Source organism: Leptinotarsa decemlineata, unplaced genomic scaffold, assembly GCF_025532065.1.
Source record: "Leptinotarsa decemlineata unplaced genomic scaffold, Ldec_3_MD MMD2_tig00026307_RagTag_RagTag, whole genome shotgun sequence".
NCBI classification, from domain to species: domain Eukaryota; kingdom Metazoa; phylum Arthropoda; class Insecta; order Coleoptera; family Chrysomelidae; genus Leptinotarsa; species Leptinotarsa decemlineata.
In genome coordinates this window covers 12,144,877-12,161,715 of record NW_027412681.1, presented here as the reverse complement: position 1 = coordinate 12,161,715, position 16,839 = coordinate 12,144,877, and the positions used below count along the sequence as shown (strand labels likewise).

The window sequence follows — 16,839 nt, the reverse complement described above, 5'->3', positions numbered from 1 at the left end:
GATTCATAACCATTGACAGCAACTACTTATGATCAATTGTGAAGCCAATTACCGAAGCCAGACAATTAAGGAATCGCGTAAAATATCACGATTGACATTTTCCAAAGTAATCCAAATATCACATTGAGATATTTTAGTAGGATAACCTTTTCTGATATATAGTTCTTCCAATTATAAACTGAGAATCCGTCCGTTTTTAGGAATAATTTTTGGATTACCGTTTCGTAACTAATTGAAGGTTGAACGGGAAGTCTAAAAGCCTGAAATTATAATTATAAGGTTATTCAATTAAAACATTCCAATTAATTTCCATACAATTATCCCATGCGGTTACACAACCGATTTTGCGCCGACATGCCATTGTTTAAGTTTCGACAAGACATTCGTGGATCCAAGTCGAAATTCGTTGGGCATTTTCTCGAAAAACAATGTACATTTTTTCACGTATTAACGTTCCCGACATGTTCTACAAGCTGCATGTGCATTCATGTGCAGGAACAATATGCCGTTTATTTGTATTTTACGTAAATCAGGCAATGAGAAGTTGTTGGGAGAATGTTTACCGTTTGTTGTGCATTTCAAATTACTTTTGATGAGCTTTAAGAATAGTAGAGAAGAGGCTTTAGTAAAACTCGATTGGAAAAATTCAAAGACTAGTTCTGAAAAGTCTTCCACAATGAAGAACGAAAGTTTAAAATTACTCGAATCAATGGAACTGGCCGATACTTGATGAAAATCCATATAAAAATTCAATAATTCAGTTTACAAAAATACTTTCACTGGAAGAGGTTAAAAAACCAAAAAACATGAATTTCGCAGCATTGAATCTATTGAACTGTGTATGTCAATCATACAATGACGAAAGACTTTGATCAAACATATGAGAAGTAAAATTTTCAAGAATGTTTCAAGTATTTTTCAGGAGTCAGGAAACAAAGGCAAGTTTCCGAAACAAAATCTAATAATAAGTTTCAGTTCAAAGTATATGTTGTTTCCATTGTGAAACATGAAATTTTCCTTAACAGGAGTGTTACTAACGAGAATAAATTGATGGATCTTCATGAAAAATTAGAATCAAAACTCCTTGTCTTCATAACGAATACAATAAATATTGTATCCGTTTGAATATGTCCTTGTAGGACGAAACTTCAGTAACGTTAGTTACAAATACAAGTGGTATAAATACATAAAACGTTTTAATTCTCATTTTTCATGACAAGGGTAATTTGCTTTATCAATTTATTTCATTTACATTTCTGAAGCCCAGTTGTACAAATGAACCGAGTTTAATGAAACGAGGTTTCAACTGAACTCTGTAGGTTGATACAACTAATACTGCACAAAAACAATAAATTTCACAGTGATTTGAAAGGGAAGGCATTATTTATTGAGTAATAATGGACCCTAATCATAGCTAGAAAGATGATTCTTGATAAAAAACAGAATAACTCTGACAGGATACAGAATGTATACAAAATGAAAAAAATTGTAACAGTAACAACGAAACAGATCTTATATTGTTTGAAAGTGGCTGACAATTTTTCAAGGTGAATTTAACTAGTTCAGACTTTCATTGTCTAATATGATTCCACAATGTTTAGAAATCTATGAAAGAACAAATGAAATCAAAATGAATAACTGAAATATCAATTATATTAAGCAATAAAACGTGAACTGAAATTACAATGAAAAAATTAAATATTAAAGATAAAAGAGAAAAACGACCACAGAAAGAAAAAAAAATAAGCAGAAAATAAACAAGAAAAATTGAAGAAAAACAGGTTTCAAACCAACTTACTTCACGACGTTTCGATTGTTAGTATCCACAATAGTCATCACCCGAAGGCGATTTTGGATACTAACAATCGAAACGTCGTGAAGTAACTTGGTTTGGAATATTTTTCATTTTTTTCAATTGCTTGAATTTTTTTGTTAATTTTTATGTTTTTTTACTCTTATTTTATTCCTTTTATTGTAATTTCATTTCTGCACGTTTTATTGCTTAATGTATTTGATATTTTAACTGTATTGATGAGTTTTAGTATGGATTTTTATCAAGTATTGGCCAGTTCTATTCAATTAATTTTATAGCTATTCATTTGTTCTTTCATGAATCTCAAATCATATTAGACAATAGAAGTCCGAATTAGTGAAATTCAGATTTATTATTATTCACAAGTTATAACACAGCTTCCGCCTGCTTATTTAGACTCAGTCAGAAATATTTTCATTTGATAGTTGTATCATAGTGTCATGGACTCCTTCTGATATGAGTCCTGCTCAAAATTCTAAAATACAGAATATTTTACAGTTGCTTCAAAGTTTTTCTCATATCCACTTCGATCACCGTCATATTAATATATCTGTTATATAAACTAGCGACCACTTTTGTAACATTTCATATTAAACAACTAACTGTACTTTTATCAACACCAGAAAAATCACCAGTAAATAGGATATATCTGACGCATATATCTGAATAGAATCATTCCATGTGAAAAGGTTATTCTGCCTGCTAATCATGATTTACGTCTAATAAACCCATATTTCAAAACTCTTCACGTAAAATAACGAATTTCGGTTTCAAAAATGAAAATGGCAGAGAATTCAAATGGATATTCCTGAGTTAGATTATGTTGTTATTGAATTAAGGTTGATTTAGGCTTCAAATATCGATTGATTTGTGAATCTTCGTTTATGGGTAGAAACAAATGAGGTTAGTAAGTAGTTGAAATGAATCAGATAAGTAAGAAGAAGTTCAAATGAATAGCTTTCATTTCGATTTTTTATTTTTTTTCCCATTTTTTCAAATTCATATGTATTCATGTAAAAAATAATAACTACTTCCTTAGAATTCGGAATTATGAGATCAAGTTGGCACAATATGAATAAAAGTGAAGATTTCAAAACAGCTCTTGAATTTACAATTTTTTTTTGCAAGTTCCTTGTTCGATGTCTCTTTCTATCAACTTCTTTGTTTTTCAATGAAATGTTCTCAAGATAACGGTCACCCTTGTAACAATTTTAAAAATGAATAAAAAAAGTACATCGGTTTCATATTTCATGCCTATAGCCCCAAAAGTCACAAAAATCCTGGAAACCAGAAATTTTTTCCGATTTTTTTTCATATATGTATACATGTCTACAGGCAGGCGTACTGAAATTGAACAAAAAACTCACAACTGAGATAAAACTGAGCAAATTAGGTTTCTTTTTACAAGTCATGAAAGTTACCTGTGATTCATGAACATTTGACATTTTTCTAGCTATGAATAGTTGATATGAAACGTCATAAGAAGCACGTGTTCCGAAAAAATCGTAGGATTTTCCAGAATTTCAGGAGAATACTCAAAAAAAGATCACAAATAGCCCACCCATTTAAATAATTGCGGCTTGGTCATTTATTTCACAACTGATCAGGAGGATTTTTCGAAACTGCGAATGATGCTAATTTATGTGTGTGAAAAAATGTAAAGGATTCAAACTTTGAATAGATGAACCAACCATAGGAACTCACAATTTCTCAAAGAAATCCATACGTTCATTCATTGTCCATTATTGGTTCTCAATTGTATCAAAACCGTGTGATTAAAAAGATGAACTCAAAGGAAATTGTTTTAACAGAACATATATTCCAACACGTTTCATCCTATGAATGTGTATTCGAGAAGACTGTTCAATTTACACAAAATGAACGATTTGACAATTTACACTAATCACCTGAATTATATATTATGTATATCAGTGCAAACAATTTCAATCAATTTCAGTCGCAAATGGATTTCTTAATGTAGGATAAATAGTCTACACATGGAGAGTTACTGCTCAGATCTTGAGAATGTTATCGACTTTGCATAAATAAACTAGTTTTTCCATTCATTTAAATACTGTTAATAACCCATAAACGTTAATTAAATGTAAAATATGCATTTTTATAAGAATTATTGTTTCGTATGAAAAAATCTAGAGAACGCATTAATTCGTGAGAAACGAAAAATTTTATTATCAACGGATCGACAATAAAATCGAATTGTTAACGTCATTGAACTATACATATTGATATACAGGGTGCATTCTTCAGGAGTCTTGAGTGCAAACTGAGAATTAACAGGGTCCCACTTTCAACGTTAGATTTTTATATTTATTCAAACTGCATATGTCTTAATGTGAACTTGAAAAATATCACACATCAATACTGAAATACTCAAGTAAACTCTCGATTTGTATTCGCTGGAAGTGAGTGAGGAAGTCTACTACAAAGCGTTTTCATTGATGATCATTGTTGATTGCTCTTTTTCTCCCTTTATATGTTTCCACTTTTTTATAATTCAATGATGGAGTTGAAAGCGATAAGATGTGTTTCACATCGTTATTTATTTTCATCTCATTCAATCTGTTACAATTATAAAGCTGGTAATGAAAAAAAAAATCACCTCATGCTAGGATTCTGAAATGTATTTCATTACTTTGGACTTCCACTGTCTATCATTCTAGACAACGGAAGTCCGAACTGACGAAATGCACCGTGAAACATTGTCAACTACCTTCAAACAAATTCTGAACTGTATACCAAGTTTTCAATATACATTCTAACAAAAACGGGCCCAGAGTTATGAAAAAGAAATTTTTAGTTACAATGTAACTAGTCAACTGGCTCGATAAAAATGTTGACGTTAGGCACTGATGTCAATGCAAAATTCAATAATATTAAACAAAAACAGAAAAAGAGGATATGAGAATTTGTAAACGAGATCAATCAATCAAAAGACACACGGAGTCTTTGAGAATGGAAATAATTTTCTATGAAAGAGTTAAACAATGTTTTTGAAGACATCGATTCTATACAGTTCAAGAATTCCTTTTTCTTTCATGATCAAATAATCTTCATCGTGCTAACCTCTAGTGGGCAATCTTAAACATATTTGTATGTGAAATTTCCTCAAAATGTTGTTAACGTTATTATTCGACAATGCATTACTTGTTTTAAAACTCCCTTAAAAAACCATATAGAAAATAGCCGGATTTGTCTGGCGACTCATCCTAACCCAGGAAGGTGATTAAAATCCATTCCAAAATTCATTTCTCTACCCTCGAGGAATAAGTAGCGTCCTCTGTACACAGTAGTATGATGTTTGTTGGCTCAAGTTAGTTGACGAACCTCCCTGACGCCCGAGCACGTCAACAATCGATAGAAACATGAAAAATGTGAAAGGAATAAATAAGAACGATCGCCAAATCACAATCAAAGTCGCTTATGATGAGCAATTCGAAAAAAACGCCCCGATTTCTGAAAAAATCAGTTCATGGCCTTTACACCACGAAAATGCATCTGCTTGTGGATTTTTTGTCAAAAACAATACTGTAACGATGCCCACGCCTCCGTATTCGCCAGGCATGGCTCCATATGATTTTTTCCTATAATAAATAATAATAACTGAAGTCCTCGTTATTTTCTGAACATACCTCGTATATTGCAAGTAGTAAGTGGGTATAAACTCAACCTAAAATTATTTCAATTCTGAAGACCCGTTGCAAAAAAATTAAAAGAACAAACGCTCTCTCTGTTAATTGACAACATTCATGTCTGAAATTTAAATGAAATACTGAATTTTATTAGAAATATCCATTGAAATTCTATTATTATTGTTCGGGTTACTTTTCAACACTATTGAAAACAAAAAATGAATGAATAAGTCAAAATCAACAATGCAAAGGACTCCTTCAGTAAACCTGAAATAAAGTTAGAAATAGTACCAATTTCCCTTTTCTCAATCTCATAATTATTCTCTGAATAACGAAGTATGTGAATTTGAAAGAAAAATCCAATTATTTAGAATTCCTTCACAGAAATTCCATCTTCATATATTTCAGCACAGTTTCACGCCAACAGTCATATACTTATTCTCTCTCTTGTCTACCGCTTGTTTACTTGAAATCTCATTGTAAATTACCCGTTATCTATGCGCATATCCTCGAGATGAAGAGGACCCGTATGTTATTGTTTCAGCGGAGGTATTCGAAAATTGTTTTTAAAGTACTATATTAGGCAAAGAAGAGTACACGTAATTTTATCTCGATGATCTTATAAATATTTACCCACCAGCCTCTAAACAGTCCAAACTTCTCATGGCTTTGTTATATATTTTTAAGAACCTGTAGTGCCACCACTTAAGGCGCAGTAGAGATTCAGAACATAGATAAACAAGTCTAAAACAACTATACAACCGTCAATGTGAGACATAAAAAACATTTATATTCAGACGTGTCTAGCTGTAGCTCGTCATAAATTCGCCTGTCATTCGTATCGTTATTTTGTTAGAATTCGCGGAGTGTTTAACATGGCAATTATATGTTCACGAAAAATATGCTAATTGACAACCGTAATCCTGTCATTAACAAACAACTTGCTACTAGAGTTTCCTCTCAAAAATCAATTCTATAACAGATTATCGGATTTGAAACCTGATTTGTTGATACAATCATATTAAACTATACCCCTATGACGAATAACAGAAAAATAATCTGTTGTTCTGCCAGATTTGTAGAAGCCTACGCGTTGAAAGATACAAATTCATGCAATAATTTTAACCTCTGCCAATAGTATCCACAAATACTATAAGGTCACAATTTTTCCCGCCTGAAAACCATTATTCTTCACGGAAAATGAAGTGACAGGATTAAAATCCATTTCAGTATTTTTAAATTTGTACCGCAAAATAATACACGTCTTCTAAAATTTGAGCAACATTTCATAAAGGCTACTTCATTTCCCTGTCAATTATAGAACACCCAACTCTGACCTTTCTTCAATGACATACTACACTATTCAGGAATATTTTTCATTGATAACCTTAGAGGATCATCTATAGTTTTTTATGAATATTTCCAATACGTATGCTATATTAGAAAAATTCTGATCTATGCAAGTGAAAAATATTTGTGTGTGCAGATCACCGAGATATCTCTGATTCATTATCAATTGTGCTGATAGACCACAAGGTTCAATTGTTGCACCTATTCTGATTCATTTTCCTTGTCATAATTTTGCCAATAATCAAGAGTCGAGAGAGCAAAGCAATCAAATTAATCTGATGAACAAAAGAAGGGAAAATTATTAGTGTTCTCCTCTAGAATAAAAAACAGCACAGATCTGCTGCAGATAAACTTGTCACAAATTAAATAATTGATCGAGTCATTGAATGAGTCAATATAAGAGCATCACCAGTAATTCAGATACCTCTTTTCGGTTTGGATATTTCAACAGATTGTACTGTTGAGGGATTTCTACCACCTATTGATTCATCCAACAGACAGTTACAGTATTCATGAGGTATAGCCGTCATATTGTGTCAGAATCTAAACAAGTTCTACATCCTGGACTGTCACCATCTTCTTGGAGGACTACAGCCACTGATACATGATAAGAATGTGTCTGATATCGGCTCCTCAGCGTATCAAATATGGAGGGAAGCTGATCTGGTGTTCATACGAAAGGTTACCAGGAGTCCAATGGACAAACCAAACCCTTGTCATCAAACAACCTTCAACTGTACTCTCTAAAGGAAAATTATTGAGTCCTAATAGGAAGTTAGTCCCTTTGCTTCATAAGAAACAATTTTCAGGCTGATACTATTTAACACGAGGTTGCACAATATCTCATTGAGTACAATAAAAAAAACTATCATAGTAATAAAAATATATTTTTGTGCCTTCATTGATATATACGCGGCCTTTTATAATACTCCACAAAGATACTTCATTCACCTTTAAAATGTTGAAATATTCTAATTATGAAAATACCAGAAAATGTATATAGCATCATTTATTGAGAGATAAGAAGTTCATCAAAACCAAGCCAAGGTTCGATAACACCGCTGCTTCCAGTTGGTTTCACAGAAATCTACAAACGGAAACGTTCAAAAAATCAGTTACGTTTGAATATTCCGAACAATTCATCAATGCTCCAGTCAATAAACGCTAATTAACAAGTACCATCATGTACTAATCACCATTCCAAACAGGCATTGGTAATGTATTCATACACTATTGATCTTACAAATGACCGAATATTCATGTTTCTTTAGCTTCGCATTCAATATTACTCATTCATTCAATGAGTGTCATTAAAGCTCGGTGTAAATCAATAAAATATTTTCATTACTTCTAAACCGCAGGAACGTTTAATATTTATTTTAGTTCTCTTGACATACATGTACCGGTACCAATCATAATTTTGCTGAAGCTAAATCTCTTTTCGAAGAAGAATTGAGTGTCTTTCCGAGATAGATTTGAATACACCCGGGGCTGTATAAGTGTTCAGCCATAACAAAGAGGAAATTTCAAAGTTACAAACTTTTAATTTTTCAATCTGTGTTTTAAATATCATCGAACGCTTTGTAATACTTTTACATTTCACATTATGTCAATGTCAATTATAGCGGTTCCCCTCTGAAGGATATTTCTATCCTTGGATTTGTATTTCTGTATCTGTAGAGTAGGGAGGGTGAGTGTATGCCCACAGCACATAGGCCACATGTGACCCATTGTACATCCTCCCGAAGAGTTATCCTCCTGGGTCATCCTCCATACTGCCCTTTCCAGGAAGGTGGACAGGTTACTAGAAGACATCACCTTTAAATCGGCAGGTGTAGGTCAAGACCCGCCAAACACACACTATCTTTTTGACGATAACTCCGGTCACTCGCATAGGACATGCCTGACAGTTTCATCTTCCCGTTCACACATGCTGCATAGAGGTGTGTCCACTAGTCCCATATTATGGAGGTGTTTCCTTAGTTGACAGTGGCCAGTCAGAAATCCTATTGTTAAGCGAAGATTTTTCCTGGTCATCGCCAGAAATTTTTTCAGCGTCAGCTTCCCAGGGTCGCCCAGGGTGATCCTGGCAAGACTGCATCCTTTGATTTCATCCCATCTCTTTAGGGATTGAGCATGGGTGTGACCTTCGGCTAGTTCCGCAAATTGTTATCAGGCCGAAGGTGTCAATGGGTCCTAAAATTCTTAGTCCAGCCGCTTTCTTGGCTAAAGAGTCAGCAATGCGATTACCTTTAACCCACCTTATGTTATTATCTATCGAGGCTTTGGCTAAATCATGGTGGCACTCTGGTACTATCCCTGGATTTCAGTGTGTTTCAGAATTTTATATCGCAATATGCAGGACCAGACAAAATAACACAATCTGCCTTAAGAATATCCCTGTGCATATAGTGTATTGTTAGCTTTCCATAAATGTTATTCAATTGATAATTCACAGGTTACGGCCGCTATACATCGATTTTTATTTAATAATCAACCTTCTGAATCCTCATGAATAATCCTCATTCCCAAGTATTTCTCAAAATCAAACTCTTTTGACAGAGACAACGGTCACGCAAAAACCATTTTATTCGCAATTATCGAATAGAGGAAGTATGCGGGTATTATTATTGTTTCAACTCATTTGAAACAAATCATGAGGGCTTTTGAATATTTAGCAAACGGGACTTGGTTAATATGTTCGAAATGAAGTTTTCGAAATGTTAATTATTTTAGTGGAAAAATGTGAGATTAGAAATTGCCAACGATACGTGATTTCGTGCTAGAAATCGCACGTTGAAAAGTAATACCCCGTTAATCCCTACCCCATACGCAGGGGCGACAGCTGGTTAGCGAAAAAACAGATTTAAACATAAAATCTTTTCCGAAAAATTCAAAATGTGAATCAATCAATACATCTAATGAGAGTGTGCCTATGCAATGTACATAGAAAAAATTTGAGAAAAACGCAATAGAACCCATGAACAATGATTTTCACAATATTTGTCTGCGCGGAGAAAAGGTTTATTTGAATATAGCATTTTGATTCATTCGAAATATATTTGTATACATGCATAAAACGAGAAGAAAATTTTGTGAATCATCCAAATTAATACATTTATTTATTTCAGTCAAAACTAATAATATTGATCTATTCAGGTCAAATGAGTATTTGAATTTTTTTTTCTCAACATTTTTATTGCATGTTGAAAACATTAGTTTAACTCAAATATATTGGTTTCGTTCGATAATATTTTGTTTGTAATACAGATATATTTTTTTAGTTAGCTGATTTGACCTCCAATATGTAGGTAGATTTGGTTGTCTTTTCAACAAACTTGAAGAAAATTACAATCAAATGATTATTTCGAAGTGATTGGTCGTGGAAAGCAAACCTCCAAGGAATTTTCAGATTGTTAATGAAACAGACGTACTGAATTCGACATCCCATGAAACTCCAAATAGGAAGAAAAAAAATCTTTCATACCCGACATATGAATGGACATAATCCTTCAGCTCGTCTACAGCAGTAAAAACATTTTCATCAGCAGATTCAGGATTAGGATCAAGTCCGACTCGGTCACCTCGGTCACCCTACTCAAATCCTTTAGATTTTCGGTAAAGAGACATTGAATCTGACTCATCGGAAAACCTGTGAGGAACAAATGACAGTGGCTTGATGCATAAAATGCATCCGACTTCAAAAAAATGGAACACTTTTCGAAAACAGTCAACTATAAAACGATAATCAAGATTGACATCGACCAATCCAGTTTCTCTCATATATGTACTGTTTGATACTTTATCTTCATTATAATTTTTTTTATTATGGAGGGCTATATACGTACTATTCTTTGGCAGATTCGCATTCTCTCTTGGTTTATTTTCTTTATTATTGATTGTTGCGTCTTTTCACAAACCATGCGATTCGCAGCAATGTTTTCATTTTGTTTTCAAGATATCGGTGGTGAGCGTCAAATTTGATAAGATATGTTCCAAAAAAATGATCATGAACATTCAGTAACTGTACAACATATCTACATAATGTTTGAGAAAGTCGCAAATTGATGGATGGTAAAACTTTACTGATCTCATAGATATATCTGAAGTAGGTACATCATTTAACATCATTATTTTTTATTGCTAATCTGAATACAATCAGTCAATGACTTCAACTTTGAACCTCATCTCGTCATTCGAGGACCCAATAAAAATGTTAACGAAGCAAATCTGAAAACACAATACTTCCTTTCTGTCACACTTCCAATGATAATCTGTTTCCGTTCAGGAATCACTCACAAATATACTAATTTATCGCTAGTGAGATAGGAGAGTATCAATGTGGTTTTGAATGGGCTTCATGAAAGTTTTTGTCGGTTTAGTTTTACTGTGTTATACAATTTTGGATTATCTGAACCGAGCTCTATAATTGTTTCTAGGATATCGATTATAGGGACCCTGACGAAAATCAAACTTTGATAATATGTGTATCGATGTTTAAGTCTGATCAAGTGTAATACTTTTGGTACTGTTGCTCAATGATATGAAGTAGTGAATGAAGCTTCGAATTCATGACTCATTTTTCATCCATATCTAATTGTACTTCACTCTGAATTTTTTTCACTGAGATTTTTAGAGATTTTCATCCAACTAGATTAACGTTGAGTCCACAAAACTCAACCTTATGAAAATTATTTCAAAAATATTATCTCAAATTGGACTAATATTCCTTTTTATTCATATTTTTGGATCGTTCAAGCTGTGATTCAATTGATTGAAAAATTATTGACTACGTAAAATGTACTATATTGAGGTATATGATATTATCATATCCAATCTACTCTGAAAATCATAATGAGAAAATGAAAATTTCTATGTTTTTTACCATTTATTTGTAACTAACGTTACTGCAGTTCCGTCCTATACGGACATTCTCAAACTTATACAATAAACGAAACTGCAGTAACGTTAGTTACAAATAAAAGTGGTAAAAAACATAGAAATTTTCATTATGATCTCCTGCCACGTAGTAACGGCTACATCCATCAATTTTTTCTGAAAATCATTATAAAATTTCACTTTCTATGCAGTTTTCTCTATAAGATACTTTATTCAATCCATAGAAATCGAAGGAATGTCTGTAAACATAGATAGAAGTCATCTTCGTAATGGTTGCCACTACACAACTATTGCATAGTACACTAGTATTGAAGATGATTTACTTACACTGAAGTTATTCAGTTACATCCAATTCAGTCGTTTTGTAAAATGAACAAATAGTTCGTATTGTCAATTAATTCAACAATAAAAAATTCCTCAAATCAGCATTCAATAACGAGGTAGCCAAAGAAAAAAAGAAAGTGCCACAATATTAACAAAAATTGTTAATTTCTTCATTCCTATTGGGTACTTGGAACAGTTATCGTTGTTATATTAAAACACTGATTGATTGGGTCTGCTAGAGGAAGTTGAAATATTTTGTGGGGGTATATTCATTTTCCATATCTTTATTTTGCAAAATGTCGCTTTTTTTTGGTGTAGCTAGTCGCCGCTGGCTATATTTTGAGATTGGATATATGTATGCATGTTCATGTGTGTATTTCTAATATAACATGTGTTTCGTTACTATTATGCTTGATAATGATAAACATTGGAATGTTGTTGTCGCTTTTATTAATTAACGGCTTTTCAGCAAGAGCAGAAACGTAAATCATTTTGGTTGCTGAATTCATAATCCCACCAAAACGGATTTTTTTTAGATATTACCGTGATACTCAGCTCTTGAGGGACACGATGACGTGCATGCGAGAAAACATTTAAGACCTTGCACCTGACTCAGGCACCACATGAACCTCAATTGAACTTCAAAATTTCGCCAAAACACATCCTGGCGGTGCACATTCATCTGCAAAAGCTTCAGCTGCAGTCAGAGAAACTAGAACCATCCCTTTCAATATAGAAAGAAGCGAATAAACACGTGAGTGTCAGAGAGGTTAGTGCAGATATAATACGAAGAAAGATATTTAGAATGTGTGAATGTAATTGTGTTCCAACCTTGAAATCTCTACATAAACGTTGAATGCAGGGGAACATATATCATGATCAAAACCTATCGGTTTCAAATATAAAACGACTGACAAATATCTTGTAAACAAGATGCATTCAGATCATGCGACAGTTATGGTCGATAGAACAAAAATATTTAGATATATTCTTAGACAAAACGTGGTTTGATTGATACCCACATGATACTTTTGAAAAAGGTTGGATGAATGAATCGAAGAGGTACTTTACTAATGTACCTTCAATTAAAGGATAAAATTGCATGTCGGCATGTTTGTTATTATCGGTAAAAAAGATCAAAATTTCGTCGCTGGACTAATCAAGATACCGACGCAAATTTATTTGGAAACTGGTTCACAATAAAATTGATCCCAAACTCACCAATGTTATGGGGAATGCTTCTTACCATAGCTGAGTTTCGAACCCAAAATCAGAGTTACACAATTTTTTTTTGGACGAAGATTTTTTTCGAAGAAGCATACATGGAACACTATAGCTTCTTCAAACGGTAAGAAATTCCAATTGCCAGAAGTTTTATGTTTGTAAGAATTCAGCTACAGATTTTTTAATGTATTTTAATGTAATTAGGTTCCTTTGGCACCTACTTAAATCGGGAATAGGTGTGCTCTAAATATACATCACCAAACGTTAGTACAGTCAGTAATCAGTTTATTGAAAGAAAAAACTCCCAATATCTCAAAAATGGTTGAAAAAAATTCAGAAACAAAAATTTCCAAGATCAAAAACTCCATATACTTTGGTAGAGTAATAGATTGAATAATAATTAATTTTAATGACAGTGATTTGAGATAAATAAGTATAGATTGTAGTGGGAGAATTTTCAACAAATATTGTTTTTTCACATTTTAAATTTTTATACGGTTTTTACTTTTTCACTAACATACCGAAATTTGTATATCTCATTTTTTATTAGAAGAATACATGTTTTATTATCATTAATACTTCCGTATACTTTTTAACTTCTGAAAGCCAAATTGACTCATGTTATATTTTATGACAATTTAGAAAAGCCATCAGTCATCTAATTAAATTCTTTCTTAGTATCACCCCTTTTGATAAGAACGGCACAGATTTGACACAGCCGAATATTACAATAAAATAAGAACAAATGGTTGAATGGTACATCCAAGCATTTTTCGATAAAACAGTGTGTTTTTAGCGAGATCATAAACTTGTAATTTATGTTTTATTCTGAACATTTCGATACCACAATTCACGACGTTACCAGAACGGGTTCCCGCGATATTACCGTGGGAACCTGCGCTAAGCGACTCAACGTGCATGCGAGAAAATACCCCAGACCACCGATGGGTGTCTCGCACCCGAATCTGGCTCGAAGTACCACACAATCCTCTATCGAACTTCACCACTTCACCATAACCAAAAAACCACCCCGTCACGCATCATTTACCTGCAGAAGCATCAGCAGCAGCAAAAAGAACTGCAACAAATATCCGTGGGTCATGCTCCTACACAACAGACGCCACATGACACTGCACATCATCACTGGGCTCGAAACGTCGCCGGCGCGTCCTCAACATCTAGACTTTCATTCAAGAATCGCACTGTATCCCTCGTTCGCGGCCTACTAGACTTCTTCGACGTTCGAAAGACTACTGATCGCTCGCGCACCCGCCAGGCACGGCCATGCCCCTCTCTCTGCCGCCAGCTACAGCATCCATATGGACCAATGGGAGAGTGCTCTAGGGCTTCCTTTGTGCCTCTCGATGACGCTCCGGGCGACCACTTGTTGCCCCGGCCGGCGGTTCCGTGTTGTTGCGCCGAAGAAAAGTTCGGGGTTAGCGTGCGTGCAATTTTGTTTTTTCTCTGGAGGTAGCTGATTTTTGAGTAGCATTTCGCGCATTTTTTTTCGTGCTGATATTTATTTTCTTCGATTGATATTGTTTATGTCGTTGTTATTATACCAATGAAAACAATTAAAAATGTAACAAACAGTGGGATAGTTACGATCACGTTTCGACTATTAGACAGCCATACTCAGAGCATAACAAGGTGGAAAAATATTCAAAATATCAAATTTGCTTGAACGTTTTTGTAGTTAATTTTTATAAATGAGGAAAACGAAAATAAAATGATTGTCTAAATAAAGATCAAAAAAAGAAACAAGATATTGAGTAACATTTTATTTAATATAGCTCTTGATAGTCAATTTTCAACGTTTATTATTATTTTCATAAAATACGTATAGGAACATTTATCCCCTTTAAAATGTAGTACTTATAAATGAAAACGGATTAAAACATCGTTTTAGTAAATCAAAAGTGAAAACCCAAAAAAAAATTGAGATCAGTATCACTACATACAATAAAACAAAGTATATCCTCAATGATGTACTTCGATGTTTTGAAAGACACTTTCCTCCTATATTTATGCATGATCTATATGTCTTCATAAAGAGTTTTTATAAGTTATTTTCTATCTTAATTTATTTGGGAGTTTTCTATATTTTTTGTGTTTGATGGAGAAAAAGTAGCAAGCTGAAAAGTTTTTTTCCTCCAAAAATACTTATTAATTTGGTATAAAAATTGTATGAATTGGCTTAATGTGCCTCAATGAAAGCAAAAGCCATAATCATAGAGAGAGAATGGTATGATTGAAGAAAAAAATATAAAATAAATATTCAATTATTAGAACGTATTCAAGAAACACTTTATTATGAGATTTTCACTAAACGTTTTCACAAAAACGCACACGTGTTTCTCCATACAATTATTTCTTCGGACGTGTAATTACTGTTAAAGGGAGTAGATGTATGTCAACCCCAGCAAAACTGTGATAATCCCCTTCACCAGGAGGAGAAAATTAGAGTTTTCAATGCCACTTTCCCTCAATGGTGAAGTGATTCCATTTGGAATAGAGGTAAAATATATTGCCATTGTCCTTGATGAAAAACTCACCTGGAACGCTCACTTGGGAAAAGTTTTACACAAAGTCAGACTGCCCAAAGGACATGTTGAAGGATTTGTGGTTAAACTTGGGGTCCCAAACAAATACATCGAATTTATTTGATGACTGTTAGACCAATGATCACTTATGAATCAATTGCCTGGTTGCCGAAAGCTCAGGCGAATTCTCTGGCTTACAGAGACAGTCTTGTCTGGCCATCGTTTTAACATCAGTATCACATCGTCAGCGGTCATGGAGATCCTTCTAAATCCACTTACTCTCCACATTTTTCTGGAAAGAGAGGCTAGTTGGACTGCATATCGACTTGTGCACATTGTCAATTACAAAAATCAATTTAATGCAGAGTGCAACGGACTGTTGGTTGACACTGGAAGGCCCATCATTCTGGCAATGGCCTCTGGCTTTATTGGTTTTATGCCTCCAACTGTCAACTAAGAATTGCCTCATGAAATACTGTTCCCGAGGAGAGAGGACTGGATCCTCCGGGAGAAGGAAATATTAAGAGTAGATAATTGTTGGTCCACAGATGGATCAAAAACACCTTCAGGTTCTGGTTCAGGTGTTTTCAGTCGCAGACCTAGGACAGAAATATCAACCTACCTAGGAACCTATGCGACTATATTTCAAGCGGAAATTTATGCTATTGAATTGTTTGCGGAGAGATCAGAAGAATCCAAGCACATGTCAATAAAAATATTCTAGGAGAGTCAAGTGGCGTTCGAAGCTCTTAGCTCCTACCGAGCAACGTCTAGATTGGTAGCAAATTGCTAAAAACGACTCTCCTCGATAGGAAGACTTAACAGATTGTCTTTGGTCTGGATTCCTGGCCATACTGGCCTGGAAGGCAATGTGGCTGCTAACTTCCTTGCAAAAAAGGGTGCTGCAAACAAGTTTATCGAACAGGAACCTGTCATTGGCATCGCTTTAGGCTTTGCTAAACAAAGATTGAACATCTGAATGGCAAGAAGATTTATGGACTTCTAACAGAATCTTCCAGGTTTGTCTCACTCCAAG

At 33.9% G+C, this 16,839-nt stretch overlaps 1 protein-coding gene across 1 annotated transcript in view; it reads right to left on the bottom strand.

Annotated features, from left to right (window-relative positions):
- Ser (protein serrate) overlaps window positions 1-14,531 on the bottom strand; it is a 351,449-nt gene extending 336,918 nt beyond the window's left edge. Inside the window, exon 1 of the mRNA XM_074181003.1 lies at window positions 14,309-14,531. Within this exon, the coding sequence (XP_074037104.1) occupies window positions 14,309-14,401 (93 nt within the window). The 5' untranslated portion in view covers window positions 14,402-14,531. The remainder of the gene's footprint in view (window positions 1-14,308) is intronic.
- Window positions 14,532-16,839: the final 2,308 nt, after the last annotated feature.